This window comes from Botryllus schlosseri, chromosome 4 (assembly GCF_051294905.1).
Source record: "Botryllus schlosseri isolate E-star chromosome 4, Bs_hap1, whole genome shotgun sequence".
In the NCBI taxonomy this organism is placed as follows: Eukaryota; Metazoa; Chordata; class Ascidiacea; order Stolidobranchia; family Styelidae; genus Botryllus; species Botryllus schlosseri.
Genome location: NC_137239.1, coordinates 29,936,013 through 29,957,136, shown reverse-complemented (window position 1 = coordinate 29,957,136; position 21,124 = coordinate 29,936,013). Strand labels below are relative to the sequence as shown.

At 38.9% G+C, this 21,124-nt stretch overlaps 2 protein-coding genes across 3 annotated transcripts in view; one reads left to right on the top strand and one right to left on the bottom strand.

Annotated features, from left to right (window-relative positions):
- Positions 1-12,292, top strand: part of LOC145437797 (uncharacterized) — a 32,575-nt gene extending 20,283 nt beyond the window's left edge. The window contains exon 4 of one of the 2 annotated variants that reach the window (XM_080315098.1): positions 11,804-12,292. In XM_080315098.1, coding sequence (XP_080171224.1) covers positions 11,804-11,868 — 65 coding nt within the window. In that variant the 3' untranslated portion in view covers positions 11,869-12,292. The other variant, XM_080315099.1, reaches the window with a different exon arrangement.
- The window catches only part of LOC145437802 (phosphatidate cytidylyltransferase, mitochondrial-like), a 28,012-nt gene extending 8,834 nt beyond the window's left edge, over positions 1-19,178 (bottom strand). The window contains exon 1 of the mRNA XM_080315104.1: positions 17,143-19,178. Coding sequence (XP_080171230.1) covers positions 17,154-18,218 — 1,065 coding nt within the window. The 5' untranslated portion in view covers positions 18,219-19,178 and the 3' untranslated portion in view covers positions 17,143-17,153. The remainder of the gene's footprint in view (positions 1-17,142) is intronic.
- Between the last annotated feature and the right edge of the window lie 1,946 nt (positions 19,179-21,124).

Here is a 21,124-nt window from a genome sequence, read left to right as displayed (position 1 = left end):
ATCGAGCAGAGTGTCCGATACAACTTCTCTGTATTGCTCTTTGACTAAACTATGAGTCTAACACTCACTTCGAATATTTTTATTATGATAATAACCTAGCCGTTTGTGGTTAACAGGGGGCTAAAGGTAATGCTGGAGTAAAATCAGTCATGCGTGATGACTTTTACCAGGCTGAATTGTGAAAAAGGTATACTTCAAATTTATCGAGTAAGGTATCATATGAAAGCTAAGAACGAGCACTGTGTAATGCAATGCCAATAGTGATTTCAAGGATCCAAGTTGCGTTGTAGTAAGAAAACTATATTCATATATTTACCATGTGTCTAAAGGTATTTTGGGTTATATATTTTATTCACCTTTTTGATATATAATAGATTAATGCTTCATTAAGCATATGTAATAGCTTGGAGCAGGGTTTACTTTATATTCCAGCTTTTTAAATTTAATATTTTGGTGAGTGGTGCATAGATTATTTAGATGCATTACATTATTTCTATAAATGACATGTTCAAATTAGAGGTCGACCGATTATCGGCTTGGCCGATTATCGGCGCCGATATTTGGAAATTTCTCGAATATCGGTATCGGCCAATCTAGGCCGATATCGCGACCGATATTTTATATCTAACTACAATCTACCTTTTCTGAACTGATCTGCAATTCTGTATCATGTTTTGATTTTCGGGTTATCCCAAATTTCAACGAATGTTCACAATTAAGCAATAAGTCTTTTCGATTTCAGTTTTCTCGTTTGTTGTTCACCTTTCTGTGGCATGACCAAGTGCCACCTTGCCTAATATATAATATTTTTGGCGAAATAGTTCTCTGCTCCTTCCATATTAATATCGGCCTACGATATCGGTTATCGGCCCTGTGAGCGTCGAAATATCGGTATCTGTATCGGCCTGTAAAAATCAATATCGGTCGACCTCTAGTTCAAATAGTCGGGCGGAAAACAGCTGCGCATGGTTAAAAACTATAATTTTGATAACTGCACTATACAGATATGATTTGGTTCCATAGTAATTATTCTTTGTAAGTGGCAAAGATTCATCTTGAAAGCTCAATCACATGTATGCGTCACCCGTCCAAGTGCATAATTGAAATTGTGTGCAGAATTGACATTTGTGACTGGCATTGATATGGAACGTGCGGTCATAAGAGGCAGTGCCTCATCAATCATAATGCAAGCAAAACAGAACTTGAAACACAAAGTACATGTTCATAGTCATCCAAAAATTTTATACAATTGATAATCATCAATTGTAGAGACATTTTTAATGTCGAGAACGTCAAATTTCCATTTTTCGTATTCAAACACAGTAGTAAAATTTGCGGGTTGGTCACAAGTATATCCTCTGCAACCTCATTATGGACCAGATAGATACATCAATCAGCAATCAGGCTGTGCGATCTCTAAATGGCATCAATGAAATATATCATGTATGCTGACATGTTTTAATATATCCTGACTTTCACACTCAGTGTGATTACCATATTTGTTGGACCATTCAAGTTTGACTGTTCTATATTAGTAGGGATTAAAATGACCAAATTATCTACTTATAGATGATTTTTAAACTGATGGTGACAAATGGTCGAGAATTGCAGTTTTAAAGATAATGTATAAGAATGACGAACTGTTTACAGAGAATGGCCAATATCGTTTCACCACCCAGCCCAATCCATATTTTTCCATAATGACGTATCATTACAAAATTGGGTATCATATCCAAATACAATGACCAAGAAGCTTGATTGTATTGGTATTAGTCAGGGTTGTAACCAAGTCACGAGGCGCCGAGTCACAAGTCAATCTCACTTTTATCTTTTTGACTCGAGTCATTTTCAATTCCCACCGAGTCAAGTCCGAGTCCAAGTCAGCGAGCAGAGGATCGAGTCCGAGTCATGGTATTATGACTCGAGTCCGAGTCCAAGTCATTGTGTTGACTGCTCAGATTCCAGTTAAAGTCTTCTTAAACCCACTTTTTTAACTCTGTTTGGTGATATTGAATGGTTCGCATTTATAATATATCAATTTTCCTCACTTTTAGCAGTTTCTGGTCGCATTTTCAAGCACCAGTACCAACAAACGAAATCCCAATAGTGTGTTGGCTTCGAAATTACAATGAAATGTCGGTCTTCGCCGTCTGAATCTCGAGTCAATGACTTGCTTCGAGTCATGCGCAATGACTCGAGTCCAAGTCGAGTCAATACACAGATTGACTTGAGTCGAGTCATCCGAAAATCGTGACTCGAGTCTGACTCGAGTCATTACAACCCTGGTATTAGTTTGCGAAATGAAACGCTAGCTAGAATATAAATATATTTCATCAAATTGCGACAAAGTGAAGATGGAATTTGGGAGCACAGCAACAAGTGACGTTCAAAGAAAAGTACCATAAAAGCGCAACAAAGTAGGCCTAATATAATTCTTTTTCTGATATTAAGCAATAGCTGGTAATTCAATCCCCGGATAGATGAGGTGCTCAAAGGAAGAACGGTTAGATACAAATTATTGACACGAATTATAAAGCAATATTTGCAACTGATTGTGCTTTGTATAGCATCCTATGATATTTCCAATGATTTCTTCTTGTAACGCAGCTTGGTCGTTGGATGGTCAACCAATGTTTTGTTGCTTGCATTAATTTTGCATTCCGAAAATGCACCTCACTCAACTTCATGAATTAAAATTTCGTGTTACAGAACAATACCTCAAAAGGCACACTCAGGGGTTCTAATATGGATTGACCAAATACGAGCATGACTTTATTACGATATTATGAATCTAAGCCATTTTATATCACTCGGCAGAGTTGAAAAAAGTAGGTTGAACCGGGAATCCGGGGTTGAACTCGAAACTGAACAGCGAACATAATGACTTGGTCTCGAACTCGAGTCAAAACTATGAAAGTGAAAGTGAAGATGTTTTGCAAGTGTTATCGACTGGCCAGATGAGAGAATGATTGCGCTACCAGTAGGCTATGTAATTTACCTGTATGAGATTTGACCAATTGTCGAGGCGATAATGAAAATATATTGTTGACAATATCCCCAAATATTGTGATGACAATAATATTTCCAACTACTACCTCTTAAACGATGCCTGGGAATCAGAGTGTAGCACGAATGTTGTCCTTTTACTGATCATTTTACCATGACTCAGTGTTGGGATGACTCAAGTCAATTTTTTCGTATGACTTGACTTGACTCGGAGCTTTAGAAATCTTCATTGACTCGTGACTCGGAGCAAAATTTACGAGTCAAGTTCAAGTCATTAAGTAAATGGCGTCGATTAAATCACTGTATCTTGTGTATGTTCGGATTGTTCGAGATTCGCCGGTGTCACTTATGAGAGCAAACAGTCATTCACTGATTGTATGTTACACTGATCCTCCATTGTTACATCACAAATAAATTGACCGCAAACGAAATGATTACAGCTTACACTGTCGTACTAGTAGTAGATTAATCTAATAATCTTTCTTGGAGGGCTCAATGCTTACAGTGCGCAGTGATCACCTTTGTCAACCGCCTCGTACGATTTAAATCGAACAAATGCAGTATGTGTGTTTATATCCTTACGGATGTGTAGATGGGTGGTGTAGGCTATTGTACCATATCAATTTGTTTCAACTTCTCGGGGCTTCGTATTCGGTCCTATATTTGGCTGATAATAACTGACTGTAGCATGTAACTGTACAGCTACTCACGTATTTTAATAGCAGTTCTACGTGTGCGTGAGCGATACCACACCTTTTTGCATGTTAGTTTACTTTATATTAGTTATTTGACTCAAGAGAAATGGCCAATTAATCTGTCCTTCACTCAGCTAGCAAAGTGTAATGACTTTCAATCATCACTCATACACCGAAAATTCAATTTGACTTGAATTGTGACGAAAATTCAATTTGATTTGACTCGACTTGACTCAAGTCACCTCCAAAAAACGGGTGACTTTGACTTGACTCGAGTCAAAATGTGCAATGACTCGAGATGACTCGTGACTCGAAGGTAGTGACTGGATCCCAACACTGTCACTGTCATGACTGTCTATGTATTGGTTACTCTGACATGTTAGAGTAAAATGTTATGTACCGGTATGTTATAGAACTAGGCACTCTGTCGGCTGTTTCCTTATGTCTTTGATTGAATAATAGCTTGATTAAATATTTGATATCACTTGCACCATGGAATGAAATGGATATTGCTAGCTAATTAATATACTTAATCACGTAACCAAAAACCAAGCAGCTGTAGAAATTATACCACCCAAAATACCTTTAGACACAGGGGAAATATCATGACCTTAGTTTTCTTGCTATAACACTGCTTAGATCAGGGGTGGGCAAACTACGGCCCGCAGGCCGCATGCGGCCCGCAACACCGTTCTGTGCGGCCCGCGAGAGTCCAAAGTAATTTATTAAAAATATTGAATTAAAAATCGAATTAATGCAGGGACTTGATTAAACTTTTTCCTAGTATATTTCACCATGATAATTCTTAGTACCGGTATATTTCACCATGATAATTCTAAGACTGGTTCTCAAACTGGGAGTCCGCCCCACTTGAGGGCGTGAAAGCATTTGAAGGGGGGCGTGAAGCTGAGCTCAACTGGATTTTTTTCGCGCTTCGCGTGATATACACACTATTCATAGTTATTGCTCTGTATTTAGTCTGAGTTTCATATTTAAGAATCTCTCATCCATGCCATCAAACTATATCCGTTAGGTTTACTAGCATCCTGGTTGCGTTTTGTAATATGACGATAAGGGGGACGCGAAATCTTTCACCGCTGTTCTAAGGTGAATATCTTGCTTATAAAAACGATTCGCGCCTGTCTTAGGTAGATTCGTTCTCTGAATGCTTATGATTAGTGTATTTATATTTTATCTACACATAGTTGAAGCATGTTTGAAGCTAACATGGTTATGATGCTGTCAGCATTTTGTGTCCTGGAACTGAACCAAAAGGGGAAATAGTAAATCTATGAACAGATCGCTGCTCACAGATTTGAATTTCAATCCTGTTTTAAGAATCGGGACAAGCGACTTTCATCTCTATAGTTTTTACAAATTGGTTATTGAGGTCGACCAGCTTATGAAATCTCGGCACTGTTTCTGACGCGTGTACGATAAAATCAAAGCAATGTTTGGTATGTTATAAATAAGCATATATATCATCTCCATGTTCTCACCATATAATCAAATACCAATATTGCGTTTTGATTTATCAACTCAAATTTTTATAGTGCGGCCCGCGAATGGATTCAGATGCTGAATGCGGCCCACGAGCTCAAAAGTTTGCCCACCCCTGGCTTAGATCCTTGAAATCACTATTGGGATTCCTATTACTGTGTTGCATTTGTTCTTAGCTTTCATATGATACCTTACTCAATAAATTTGAAGTAAACCTTTTTTCACAATTCGGCCCAGAAAATTCTGTCATGCATGACTGATTTCCTTGGCGGCCCAGCTGTCTCTGCTCATTTGACCCATAGACTTGTGAAATATCCAGCATATTATTGTTCATATTCAAAGCTCACTTAACAGCAGTCTCAAAAACGTTGATTCACCCACGAAACTCAAGCCCGTCATGTATCAAGATTATTCCAAAATAAGTTGTTCAGAAATGCCACTTTGACATGGTTCATTGAACGCAAAAAGTGTTATTTTTCATACTGCGATAAATTCTCAGGACTTATCCGATTTCGATAAAATCAAGTTTTTTCTGATCCGGAGATCACTGTCTCCCTTTGTGTGCGATTTGAATAAAATCTTTTGAAAAAAATTTGGTTGATTTGGCATATGGAGGAGAGCACCATGCCATGATGTGTTCGAAAGGATTAGTATCGCATTTCCATATCAATACTATCATTTGAATCTCATGATGTGGACGAATGCTTATTCTGTCCAAAATTGATACCTCCTGGTATGCATCAATATAAATCAAGCTCTCAATATCCTTCCGCATAGCTCAGTCCATGCGAACGAATTACAATCATTTTCACAACTAGTTACTCGAGTAGATTCAAAGTCAATTCTACTTCAAGTAGTTTTAGGTCGCTTTTTAAAATTACTACTTCTACTCGTACTTGAGTAGATTTTTACTTTGCTATTCTAATTCTAGTCAAGTAGCTTTCTTGATTACTTTGATCAACTCTCGGTACAGCAAAGATATTAATAAGTTTCCTCGTTAAATGAACAATAATTTAATGGCTGCATTTTTCTCCTTGGAGAGATTTCAAGTAAAGTTTGATATCGCAACACCACAGTCAATTATGACACAGCACAAAGTAGTTTTGCTCTTCAGTACATTGTTTTTTCATCATTACGGATAACAGGGGATCTTTTTATTTCAATTTCGCTTAAGTAGGCAACATAAAATGATTACTAAATCCCAACCATGCTCATGAGCAATTAGCAACTATTGAAGAAATGAAAATGTATGACAAAAAAGACCAAATGGGTCGCGAGATGGAGCAGTGCAATCAAACAAACGACTGTCGAAGCTGGTTAGGTTACACCAGTACTGCGCAATGTACACAAAATCGTCTTTTAATATAAAAACGTGATCCATCATAAGTTACGGCTAAACCATGTGTACAAGTAAATGACAATCTTTTCGTTACTTCCCTCTCCTACTGCTTTTCCAATTCAGTTTTCCGGCTCATATTACCAGAAAAGTGTGTCTTAAGTCGAATGTTGAAACGAAACAATAACAGCAATGTTCTATTTCTAGATCTTCAAAGCACGACTGATTTTGGTAAAGATCTCATATTTCAACACTCATTTTCAAATACTGAAAAGAACTGCATGATAATTCTAAGTTTCAAAATATATCATAATAAACTCTATTGCGGCGTCCAATTCCGCTGTTCTTCGATATAAAATAGCCATGTCTGTAACAATAGCTGGCTCGCAGAAAGGAATGGTAGGGTGGCTGTGAATGTTGTAGGCCTACTTTGGTTTTTAATAGTAAACCCAGCACCCAGCTATGATAAAACTATCTTATATGTTACAACTTAACACTTAAAATATGCAATGGAAGATAATACCCTTATCGTGAGTTAACAGATAACGTATGCCGTAGGAGGGTAGGTGCGATGGAGTGCACAGTAAGGACCCTAACCCCTAACACAGTGGGGTTCGCTGGAAGTCAAGACGACAACTAACTCATAGTTATTCGCAGTGAATATGTATTTAATGGTTTTGATCTTTTTGCGCAGTTCATTCGGTATAGACTATAGACGACGGTTCTCAGAGGAATACAAAGTTATATGGTAGAACTCAGACATGGGGTGATTACTTCATGAATGTAATCGATTGCGATTGCGATTACGATTACTACCGAATAACGCGATTAAGATTACGATTACAGCAAAATCAGTGAGTAGTCGATTACGATTACATTGGAAAAGTAATCACGATTACTCACGATTACATTTATTTTACATCTTAGAAGCTATGCTGGAAGACAATAGGTGGATTGTGCTGAAAAAGCCTAATGAGATAACAAATTCCCTTTAAAAAGATGCTTGTTACGTCATAATGTACCTATTGCCCATTTTTATAGAGGTCAATTTATCGCGCCCAACGATTTGCATTCTTGCTAGGGCCATAACTGCCACACCCCAAATTTTCCAATAGGTTGGAGAGCGAGCTCGAAGGAGACTCAAAAAGTATTTCGTGAACCAACATAGTTATAGAGTATTTTTGAGAGACCTAATAGAGTATTTTTGAGAGACCTAATAAACTTGAAAATCCTCTCTAGACCAGTGATTCCCAACCACGGCTCCCAGCTTGCCTACTTGCAGCTCCCATTGACGTTCGAAAATCCAACAAAAATAATAAAAAATCAATCTATAACAAACAAAAAAATTGATATTTAAAAACTACACTTGCTTGGCTTGGAAACTCGAGTTTATAATTAAGGGTGGAGACCAATTCCTTTGCTGTCGAGTAACGATTCTCTACTCAGCAACGATTTCGTTACTCAAATCACGTCAGAAAGTATGCTCACACTCAAATGCGTTTGTATGGGCACTCAAATTTAAGTTTGCTTATCATCAGACTTAATTAAGAGCAAGTGGTGTTACAACATGTTTTACAATGCTATCAGACCATCAAACCAATGGATCTTTGACTTGATTGTTAAGTTCAACGGCCGCATTGACGGAATGAATGCTTTTTTGCCCATGATGAAATTGTTTTCAAGTCCTATTGTAGTTAATGTGGCCACTGACCCTAGTAGTTTACAACTTGAGTTGCTAGACATGCAGTCATGATAAAAGACATGACAATTTGTTTGTGCGTCTCACGAAAGTTTTTCTTTTAGTCACTACGTTTGAGCCACTACAATATCTTTTGATTATATAACAAATCGGAGGTCACGAATTAACAACATACACTAAAGTAATTATAACAAGATAATATGAACTATTTATTACGTGCCCCCAGCTCTACAGGTAGGTAATTGTGTGGCGAGATAGCGCAGTGGTATAATCCATGGCTGCAACACCAATAGTTCCTACCGAGATTACCAGAGAACCCGTCCCTACCAACTCGGCCCTCGGAGAACCCGGCCCTCGGGAAATTTTGCATATCAAGCACGCGTGGTCTACTTGTTGTGGTATTCACGGTGTTTTTCGACTACTCTGGACCTCGGAGAATGCGGCCCGCGAACAATTTTGTATTAAATGTGAAGCCGACCCTCGGGAAATATTGTATTCACCGGCAACCCTAATATCCCACCTCCACCAACCCTAATATCCCACCCCCGGCAACCCTAATATCCTCCCCAACCCTAATATCCCCCTCCCCCAACCCTAATATCCCACCTCCGGCAACCCTAATATCCCACCTCCACCAACCCTAATATCCCACCCCCGGCAACCCTAATATCCTAACCCTAACCCTAATATCCTCCCCCAACCCTAATATCCCCCTCCCCCAACCCTAATATCCCACCTCCACCAACCCTAATATCCCACCCCGGCAACCCTAATATCCCACCCCGGCAACCCTAATATCCCACCCCCGGTAACCCTAATATCCCCCCTCCACCAACCCTAATATCCCACCCCCGGCAACCTTAATATCCTAACCCTAACCCTAATATCCTCCCCCAACCCTAATATCCCCCTCCGGCAACCCTAATATCCCACCTCCACCAACCCTAATATCCCACCCCCGGCAACCCTAATATCCCACCCCCGGCAACCCTAATATTCCACCCCCGGCAACCCTAACATCCCACCCCCGGCAACCCTAATATCCCACCCCGGCAACCCTAATATCCCACCCCGGCAACCCTAATATCCCACCCCGGCAACCCTAATATCCCACCCCCGGCAACCCTAATATCCCACCCCCGGCAACCCTAATATCCCACGCATGCCCTGAACTCCTTACAAGACCGACAAATCAGTTGATAATAACATTATTACTTTATTAATTCATATTAATACTTGTGAATACACTTAATTTCTAAATTTCCCGAGGAATTCACCGAGGGCCGGGTTCTCCAAGGTCCGGGTTCTCCGAGGGCCGAGTTGGTAGGGACGGGTTCTCCAAGGGACGGGTTCTCCGGCAACCCCTACCGAAGTGTTGGAGGTTTATATGGGCTTCTCCTTGCCGCCTCATCCGCGTAAGCGGTGTCTTACAAAAAGCCTAGAAGTGGGCCGTGCTACAAGTTGGCAGATACGGAATCAAAAATGTAGAAAATCGGCCTGGTGTAAATGACCGTCGTAGTCGACAAAAACCATGATTACCTCAAACAAACAAACAAACTCTACAGGTAGATCTGACCATCGGGGGCTGAGAGAGGATTAAAAACTAAGTGCAATATAATGCAATTACTAATATTATTGACGAAATTCAGTCTTCAACTTGAGATTGCCATCATATAGGGGTTAAAGACCAACATTTGGACTGGGGGACGAATTGCTGTTTTGGTCCTGATCCCAGCTGCATCCCACGCTAACATTATGTTTAAGCACATGGCCATGGCGGTGGGTCCCAATGTTGAGTAAATGATTGTGAAATAACGATTGGCGCCCATTTCAAGTAGAGTCATACGAGAATAAGAAGAAGCGAACATAAAATTCTGCTTTCAACCTAATCAATTTAATACTGCAAGCTGCAGTTACGAAAAACGGCAAAAACGGTTCGGTTATGATATATATATATATCACCAGCTGTTGATTTTACTGCTTCGTTGTAAAAACCTCAATGTTTTATTTGACGAGTACAAAATATCAAATCTTTGTCCGGTGTCCGTACGTACTAGATAGGCCTACTGCTCGCCAAGCAGCAACGGTCAAACTGCGTTTAACTAAGCATAACCAAACTTCAACACATAAGTTACTATTTTAAACTAGGCAGAACGGAGACAAATTATAATGCTGCAAGGTAGTGGCGTGTGGAACGTGTTCATAACCTGATATAAAACACGGCAGGTGTTCTTACAATCACACTAATGTATGACGTACGTACATCGAACATGTATTTACTGTGGAATGTGGATACTTCTTTCGCAATGACGCGCAAAGCTAACTGCGGCTTCTGACGTAACATGAGCAGTGGCGTTCGAAAATGCTGTAATTGTCGTAATCGATTACGATTACTAATCGCGATTACCCCATGTCTGGTAGAACTATATAGTTCTAGATATCCCTGATATTTCGATGAAAATTTGCTTTTGTCAAAATTCATCGAAGATCCCAAATTTCCGTCACGTCTCACGCGTTGTGGGCCGACGATGTCAGCAGTATTTCAAAAACTTTCAGTGGTGGCGTGACCTTTTAGATTGTGACGTCTCCCTTAGGCCTAACAGTTCAATGGAACTAGATAAGGGGTTTCGCCGGTAGAATGTGTCAAACTAGGTATATTATCTTGCATCACACTGCACTGGAGGCATCGTTCGATAACGCTTTTGATAGTTAAAGATATTTGTACAGTAGAATAGCCAAAGCAATAAAACAAAACATCTCCATCGTATCGTCAATCTCAGTTGTGAAATCTGGATGTGTAGCTTACATTGAGGTCGAACCCGCCAATGTAGGCTACCAAATAGTTTAATTTGATTAGAAATCATCATGCGCTATTCAAGCTTGTAATATTCCAAATAGTCCCGTTCAAACCCGCCAAGAGTGCCCACACTTTGACCTCTACCGCATTGTCTTTAGTACAACTATCAAAACATGGGGTAGGGGGGGTCGCTAGCCCAGGCATATTTCTGAAAGGGGGAGCTGTAAGAAAAAATGTTAAGGACCACTGGTCTATAGTAATGAATTAGATGTGGAATGCGTTGGGTTCCTTTTGTGAATAGGTGAAAATTTGCGGTTCACCAGGTTAGTGAAGTTTGTGAAGGATATCTTGGAATAATTTCGACAATCTGAATATATTGGTTATTGCTATATGAAGGAGAGGCCGCTGTGGGTGGCTTTTATCGACGTAAGCCAACCGAGTTCTTGTGCCATCGAAAAATGGTACACTGAGTTCAATCGCTCTTTTTCCCCCTATTATTCGAAATTTCATTATTTTGTGAACGATTGTTGATATACAAAGTTCATTCCAATTCTTTACTAGTTGCTAACGACTACCCCGATTGAGTGTCCGGCAAATACATTTGGGTTCATTTCAATATCAATATATACAACTGTATACTGGAGTTCTGTACCTCCAAGAAGATCTTTCAATATTGTGAGTGAAAATTAGTGTAACAATCCGTGATGCCATCATAGTTAAGTTTCTACCGATATGGTGAATGGTGACATCATCACGTTCTATATTTTCAGGGACACAAAAGGATCTGATAGCTGCCAAACGATGTTCTGTTGTTCTTCGGAGATTACCGGAATGAGTTTTCAAGTATTTTCGCATCGAGAGAAAGAGCAAACCTGCCTTACAGAAGCATTCATCAAGAACCACACTGAATTGGTTTTATCAAGATTTGAATCTTCAGAAGTCTGAACACCATACGATAATTGGCCACGCACTGTCACAACTGTCACTTTCATTCTCTCCACCGTAAACACTTGATTTGGGCTCATGACTTTCCGTGCCTGGAGTTGTTTGTTTTTTACGTCACATTATTCAACTTTCTTTTAGTGCTTTAACTCATGACAATCACAGTGTCATTCTATGTTTATTTATTGTTCTGCTTCATATGGACACTGGTGTGGGGCTGATACTTGATAATGTACATAACGAGTTTCATATAGAGATGTTCGACTTGAATTTTACGACTATTGCGTGACTTTGAACGAAGATACAAAAGAACAAAACCGTTGTCCTGTTGATGCCTGGCAGAAGTTTGACCGACAGGAAAATAGTTGAATTGTTAGTTATTAATGATTTTAGCCTTTCAAAACACCACAAGACTGTGATACAATGAAAAAATTGGAAGTAGCCTTTCAAATCAGACACCCACCACCAAATGACTCGGCACAAGTCGATTTGGGTGGACTCGATTCAAAACTATGAAATTGACTTGTGACTTAGAACTAGAGCTGGGCATAATGATTCGAGTACTCGAATCTGAATCGAGTATTAATTTCGATGATTCGAGTCGAGTAGTAAAAGACGATTTTTTCGAGTACTGAAATGATACGCTCCTTGCCACTGAAAGTTAATTTATCAACGAGAATTATAGTTTCGATACTATTTCCGCTGTTGAGGCCTTGATTTGCCGTATCGTAGCAATGGTAGCATACGAAACGTATGATACAAAGCTACGAACGTTACTGGTAATAATACATTTCCGAAGTCATGATCGTCGGAGTCCCACAAATTTGTCACCAAGTACAATATAATCGGTATGGTCGAAAAATACCCAGGTATCTTAAATGTGATGGATAACGTAGACAATATATGCCATAATAGCAACATATTTGAACTATGACATGTTACATTTTGTTATGATGTCATAATGAGGGATACTCGATTACTCGACTCGAAGCATTATACGTGATTCAGAATCGAATCACTCGATTTTGCCCAGCCCTACTTAGAACCCGGATAAAAGCCGACACCAAAAAATCATATTGAACAGCCCTAGTGTTCATCATTGAGTGTTATGCCACATCTTATCATTTTCAGCTAATACAGCAAACAGCGTTACCCAATGTGAGCCTTAGCTTGTTAATCCAACACCAAAGAATTAATGACACCTGCAATCAGGCGCGTAGCCAGCCGAAAAATAATGGAGGGGTTTGAAATGAAAAGGGCGGGGTTTCGATTTTTATAGCATCAATTCAGTAGGGTTAAGTGATGTTTATTCATTAGGGTTAAGTAATGCGTAACTGACGATTATACAATCGCCTCGCGTTGACGACGTGTCCGGAAGTGCTCTCAATTAGCGATTCCCTGATCTCTCGCGAACAATTAAATACGCGAGCTTTCTCAATGCGTATTACGTGCATATCAACGCATATTACGTAGCCTCGGCAACGATTTGCACTAGTCAAAGAGTCCGAGTTGTTATGGAATCTGTTCTATAATGGCACCGATTTCAGATGGTTCAATTTCAAACCTTTCTCATCTTTTATACCTCAAGCATTGACACACATCTTCCGATGGTTATGTTCAAGTATTAGCGAAAATCAATTACGTAATGTCCGCACGCACATGTTTGCGGTCAAATGCAGACATTCGATGTCAATCAGTTAAGCGATGTCACTCATTAATCACAATCGCAAATCCGCATACAATCCATCGAGAGATAGCAGCCAAAACATGCAAGGCCGGAGACGCGATCGTTAGGCTAGCGATGATATCTTTCGTATCAGGCATATTGCAGATGCGATTGTTGTGCAGGCCAACGATGATATGGTGCGCGCCAGGCAAAGCAGATGCGATTGTGCAGGCCATCGATGGTATAGTTTGCACCGGGCCTTTTGCAGATGCGATTCTCCAAGCCAGCGAAACTAGGCTTGTTGGAGACGTGATAAATCAGGCTAGCGACGATTGCGGAGCGCGCGCAATCGTCTCAGCGAGATCGAGTCTCGTTTGCACAGCAAAATCTCGCTAATTGGAAACACTCTTGTCGCTAATTGGCTGCGGCCGCGAGCAATCCTGGCCTGGCTGTGTTAGAGGAATTTAGCAAAACTTGTTTGCGCAGATTGAAGATTGCCGTTTACATGCAGTGATCTTCAGACAACCTGTTGCTATTTCATATTCATATTATTCATATTAAACCATCAAATTGTAGATTAGAGTTGTGTTGCCATGTATCGGTAAATGCGGGAGATTAAGCATCCAATTGTTAAAGCATAGATCTAATTAATAGAATTCTAGATTTGATGAGATCGCGGACCACCCAACATATGAGAAGAGCAAATAAAGTCACTCAAAGGTCACACTTAAAAGTGTTGTTGAAAGTACAAGCAACTAGCTCGAAATGTAAAAAAGAGGAGATTTAGCCAATTTCGAGCCTCCTCGGAGTACCATACACTTTTCTTGAGAAAACGAGGACAAATCCCTATAAAATAAGACATAACGGCAGGATTACTTTCACATTCAATCTGAATAAATGAATGCACAAATCAGGCAAGTAGCCGGCCTAGAGAAAAGGAGGGAAAGGTGAAACAAGGGGTCGAGAGGAGGGTTATTTCTAAAACAGACAATGTTCTACATTCTAATAGATTACACTGGTCAACAAAATTTAAAAAAATTAGGCAGAACATCCGAGAGCCGTTTCTGGGGTTTTTGAGGTTGCTGATTACAAATATCACATTAATTTTATCAGATTGGCTTTTGGTCAGAAGATATTTATACCCAAAAAAAAGCCTGAAATTACTGTATTTACCCTTAAATATTTCACTTCATAAGAAGCAAATCATAGTTTTTCTAATTTTATACTGCGCATAAATACCTAAATACCTACTATGAAGAACCCGCATGTCGTTCTCAGTCATTCTATCAATATTAATATCACATGATGCGAAATATTTGTTTATCAAAAAAGCCGTTTGTCAATCCTAAAAATTGTACTTTTGCACAACGGAAATACATATTGTCCTGTATCAATTGGTCATTCTACCAAGATTAAAAGTGGAGTATAAAGCTGTAAAATTTGTCCTTGAAAGGCTTAACTTCAATACTCATATGCGTCTCATTTCTTTTGACTGGTAAATGGATATTTTTCCTCTGAGCCAACAAAGTGGGTATACCTAGTAATCCTATCAAACGAGAAACTTAAATCTATGGTATCTGGTATATTCGAATACCGATGAAAGATTCCAATTTCGCATTAGGAAGGAGTTCACTGCATGTAATTTCTCCTAGGATGTAGTAAATAAAACTTTTTAGATGATCACAAAACACCCAACCACAAACATGAGCATAAAAGTTCACTTCCTGTTCTGTCATCTTCATATATTTCTTGATTTCCTTGTTGATTAGCAAGGGTAGAGGTTCTACCAAGACATCAGAACGACAAATAAAAGATATCAAGGCAGATGAGATGAGCAATTGAACATATTATGTCGGACCATTGCAGGAACCTTTCGAGAAACTGCACGAAATAGCTTACAGGCGAAAATCGTACCAAAAACAATTGTAATTTAAAATACATCAATAATATTATATTCCAACTGATTATTTCAAACTAACTATAGGTGGTTGACGTAAACTGATTGAATTAATACCACGTTATCTGAGTATCTAGGTAATTACTTATCATACACGACTGGAGTTTATTTATGTACATGATATCCGTATCAGTAACTATGATAAATCAATTACCCCTTAATATAGTGCTGTTGCTGTATTTTCATTTAAAATAGTCTTCTGTGTGTAAAAATAACGAGTAGATTGAATTTCTAAACTTTATAGTACGACTGAGCCTATTTTTTATTTAGTCATTACCGCGAAAATGGGAGATTTGGGTCAAAATAGCCCCATGGGTTATCTCCACAACAAGAGCCAATTTGCAAAAACCAAGGTCATATTCGGAATCAGTGCCCTTAAGGACGCCTAAAACCACTCTTACTTTGTCTGCCTAAAAATATGTGTTGAACAGTGTTATTATTCGGGTTAAATCTTTCTGCAATTGCCAAAACAACATGAATCAGATCATCTTGCTTTTGGTAACGTCTCTACTAGAAGCATTAGCATATGCAGAAGTGATCAAAGTAGTTAAGAAAGCTACTTAAGTAGAAGTAGCAACGAAAAAAATCTAGTCAAGGACGAGTAGAAGTAGTACTTTCAAATACAACCTGAAACTAATAAAAGTAGAATTGACAGACTTTGAATCTACCTAAGTAAGTAAGTAGTAGTAAGCTCCTACTCGAGTCACCAAAATTTCAAACACTGGAAGCGGAGTTATTGCCGTCGAAAAATTTGGATTATGAATAAAATAGTATTTACGGTGACCAATTCTTTAATTATGTATCATAGTGGTTCCCACCGTAAATACTATTTTATTCAAATCCAAATTTTTCGACGGCAATGACTCCGCTTCCACTGGTCGAAATTGAACCAAATTTGGAGAACATCGTTTCTATAGACAACCTAACACTTTCATGGGGTGAACAGAAAATTTTCAAATATTTGGTAATTTATTTTTATATAATAAATAGAAACTTTCTTCTCCTGTAGCAATGCGGCTACTGGTTGGAATTGAATCAAATTTGGTGTGTAGGCTTACATTAGGTAGCCTAACAGTAAAATTTTTCGCATTATGCATGGAAAGTTACGGTACTCAATTTTTATTAGATTCAATTCCGAAGCAACTCATCCATTGTTATTGAGCCCAGAAATATTGGAGAAAGAAGACAAACTTTTGAGTTTTAAACGGGAGGGGTTTCGGCCGCAGATCCCAACCAATGGATATGTCACTGTTAGTAGCGATGACTCTGAGCCAGTAATGGCTGCATGCTGATATGTGCTTTCTAGTTGTTCGGAAATATTAATAAAGATTTTTTATAACACGAAACTAGAACTGCACTTTTCAAAATCCGCAACCAGAACTGGAACTACTCAAAAAACTCAACAGTTGACCATCAACTAACGAGAATTGTAATTTGTACAAGCCTGAGTAAAATGCATTCAAGCGTTTATGACATTTACTACTTGACAGTTGATATTTTGAGAATGTTGACAACAGCAAAAAATGACAATTTTCATGACTGACCTTCAGCGCAATCACGTTCTCCAACTCCTCACAATTCCTTTGGACATTTTTCTGATCTTCTGCAAGCTATAACGCCAGCCTTTTATGAGCCCGGCGCTAAGCAAGGACAGAATACTTTGGTTCCACGCCGATTTTTTCACAGTGTGTATGACGGCATCCCGCACGGGATCTTCGATATTTCCAAATCTAGCGATACTCCGAAGAATTTCTTCTAAATCACGAATTTGCATTGCCCTTTTATCGAATTCGCGGGCCATACGAATTTGCAATCGTAACGGCAGCTTTTCCAGATAAATGTGCCTCGCTTTCGGCGAACTATCGACCTGTAACTTCTGCAACGCAGGTTGCCAAGACACAAAATCTTGCATATCAGACGTTACATTATCCAAAATGGGTCTGTACAAGTCTTGAAAATGCTGATAATTTGGCTCGACAATGTTACGAATTTTGTCCTTATCTTCCCCAAAAGTCATACGAAAATCGCCGAGATAACTCAATCCCGCCACTTGATGATATAACTGCATTTCTGAGAATGTCTCCGGTAATAAAAGGAACGATGTGAATATAGCGCTTAACAAATTTTGTCGCATTGCTAACATTAATTCTGGATTGTCCTCAAAATAATGATGGACTACGTTGACAGGTTTATGAAGCCTGCCAGCGATGTATAGACTGTCCCAGTTTAGTAAATCACTCTGTAGACTTGAGTTTGAAATCACGCCATATTTTATAAGTCTGCCTTCGCAGTTTATAAGAGTGTTGTAAAAGACGCGTGCTCCGTAATTTTTTTGAAAATGCGCGACTCTTGAACTCCCAAGTTTTCGCATTAAGGCTGAGTAATGAGTGACGTTTGTTTGCATATTTTTTTCGTGGAATTTCTCCGAGTCTCTTACGACAAATATGAAGTCGATCATGTTAGCGGCCATGTCAATGTGGCCATGTTGGGGGAATACTCCCGAGCCGTACGTGAACGCGAGAGAGAGGTTTCCTTCGTCTGGAAAGTGACGGACAATGCGTTGGAACAGGTTCGACGAAGCTTGGGTCGATTTTGAGCACAGACATGTCAAGATTCTCATTATATACAGATCCTGAGAATAAAAGAATCATTTTTAATTACAACAATTTAAACAAATTGAAAAAAATCTACACATTTGATTAGTTTCTGTGAGGTACAGAACTTCAATATACAATTGAATAGTATATTGATATTGAAATAAACCCGCATATTTTCGGCTGACACTCGTCAGGGGGTAATCGTCAGCAACTAGTAGAGAATTGGAAATAACATTGTATATCAACAATCGTATCACAAAATATAAATTCACCCGCATGAAATTTGATTCATCGTGGTGAGCAGGTCTCTAAAGTTCAATGTACTATTTTTAGTATGAAGCCTATTTATTGCAATTAAAATATGTAGCTTCACCAATCATATATAAATATCCTGATCCTGATACAGATTCAACTATTTTCAGTTATTGCAATATTTGACTCGTTATTTGCAGCGGGCTACTCACTGGTATTCTGTTATATTTTCAAAGTACACAATTTAGATCCAGCTACTCTTATCAGCCGCAGAAGAGTCTAAATCAGGGGTGTCAAACTCAACTGACGTCGCGGGCCGGATACAACACTTCAGATCGCCCGCGGGCAGCACCTAAATTCCTTCATCCTATATACCTATAATAGGGTAGAGTGAAAAAAAGAAAAATTTGAATTTCAAAAAGTGCCTTTGATATTTGGTACCAAATCTCGAATGAATTACTTCTATCATCATTTCAGGTTCCTGCACTCTCTAGTGACCGTGCAATTTCACGGCTTATTCAGCCATATCTTGATAACCGCTTACGCTAGAAAGCTACTTTTGGGCTCAAAAGCTGCGAAAGCAACATGTTTCTATCTCACTTCCATAGAATTTCCATAATTATTTTTTATTAAATTACTTTAACTTGGAAAATCATCGCTGCTCACCTGATATATCAGGCAAAAAGGCCAGCGATTCCAATCAGGGGTATAGCCAATACCTATAAATTTTCATATTTCTCACAACTCTTTCAGGAACTGTAGGCCTACGCAATCAATTTCTTTGCGTCATGTAAAATTTGATGTTCAAACATTTTGCGAATATGAATAAATTTTATCTCATCATCACTATTGACTATTGTTGCAATATAATCATTATTTAAATATTTACTATTCATATGCGGTTTTTTATGGTTTTCCATGGCACGAATCAGCCAGACTGAAATAATTATGTTACTAACTTAAAAGAAGCTGCTGAAGGTCAACTTTACCGGATCTGTTAGAGTGCCTAACACTGAGTGATCACAATAGGAATCAATGTTTCCTACACCAAAAACCAACACATACATCTGACTACGGGATGTATATCTGATTTCTCGGTCAGTGTATGCTATATTCAACATCTTTCTTAATTGATATTAGTGGTTTTCTCGTTTTAGGGGACAGTTCCGCTTTTCAGCGCTCGTTTTGGGGTTACCTTTGTTTTGGATTACATAAGTTACACCTGTGTTATATATGGTCCATTAAAGGTAGCCACACTGCAAATGTCGTCCACGGAAATTTCAGTTCGACACACCCTTGGCTTAAACATATTAAAACATCAATAACTCAATAAGACGACAAAGCATATTCTGAAATCAATTTCTGTCAACTTATTTTACCAATAACTTCCTCAAGTCTTTTAAAAGTTACTCAACCATATCATACTTCAAAACAGCCGGTAATCCACTATAGCGCTATAGAGCAGCAGCAGTTCGTTTTTTTTATCGGCAATATTCATCAGTTCAATTATAGATAACTAACCTACGGAGGTTAGTTATCTATAGTTCAATACACCACAAAATTCCGATAACATGAAAAGATAGGAAGGTATCGAACCGACTTGGAGAAGTCATTGGAATCAGCTCGCAAGAGTTCAGTTTTTCTTGACTTGAATCACTTTCCTAAAGTTACTCGGACTCGGACTCGACGTATGGATAATATTGAAATGAATCGTGGGCAAATTTATTTACGAAGTAAAACTATAGATTACTAAATGCGATACAATGAACAGATAGGAAGGTGTCGAAGCGACATGAAGTAGTCAGCACTTTACAGCTGTAAACGACTATTGTCAAGTTACATCAGGCTCAGCGCATGGTGGCAGGTGGTAGTTTGAATTCAAAATGTAGTGGAGGTAGGGCGCAATGACGAGCAATATTCCATTTTTAGTATTGTCTCATTTCCCCGGCCGCTTGTCCCGTTGTGCCCCATAGTTGGGGTTTCGTTTTTCAAACTGCTGCCCTTTCGTCAATTCTTCGTATTTCCAAATCATTTGATTTGGAAATACGCGTTTTATGTTCGTCCATCGTTGCTAAAGTTAATTGGTACTTCTGGATTCGGAATATATTTATGATTTAAAATGTATTTTGGCCCATTGTAGCCTACCCCACGTTCTCCTACTCCAAATTGCTTCGACAACTTCCTATCTTTTCATTGTATCGCAATCCGACAGTCGCCGAGCATGTCAACATCCACATACAAGTCGAAATACAACAATTTTAACTGAATGAATACTAGTCAGCCCTCACCGCCCCTCACCATTTACCGGATCACAAACTGACATATCGATCTCGCCTTCCGTCACTTGCCACCTGATTTTATCGCTTGTCATTCTATATTATCATCTTTTACTTTCATGCAATGTGCAATTGTGCATGTGCAGTGCATGCCTCCTCTTTACATCGCCTAGGCCCAGGTGGGCGCCTGATCTCAAAGACAACTCCTAGTCGTTCGGCATCTTCCTATCTTTCATTGTATTGCAGTCTTGTGATGTTTTGAAGTGATGAAATTTTATGAATAAACTTGAGCTTTAACTTGTGCATTTATCTGATGAAATTGGTAATAATAAACTGAACTGGTGGCTCATCTCTGTATGAATCCATCATCCTCTACATGCGAGATGGAAATAAGATTTCGG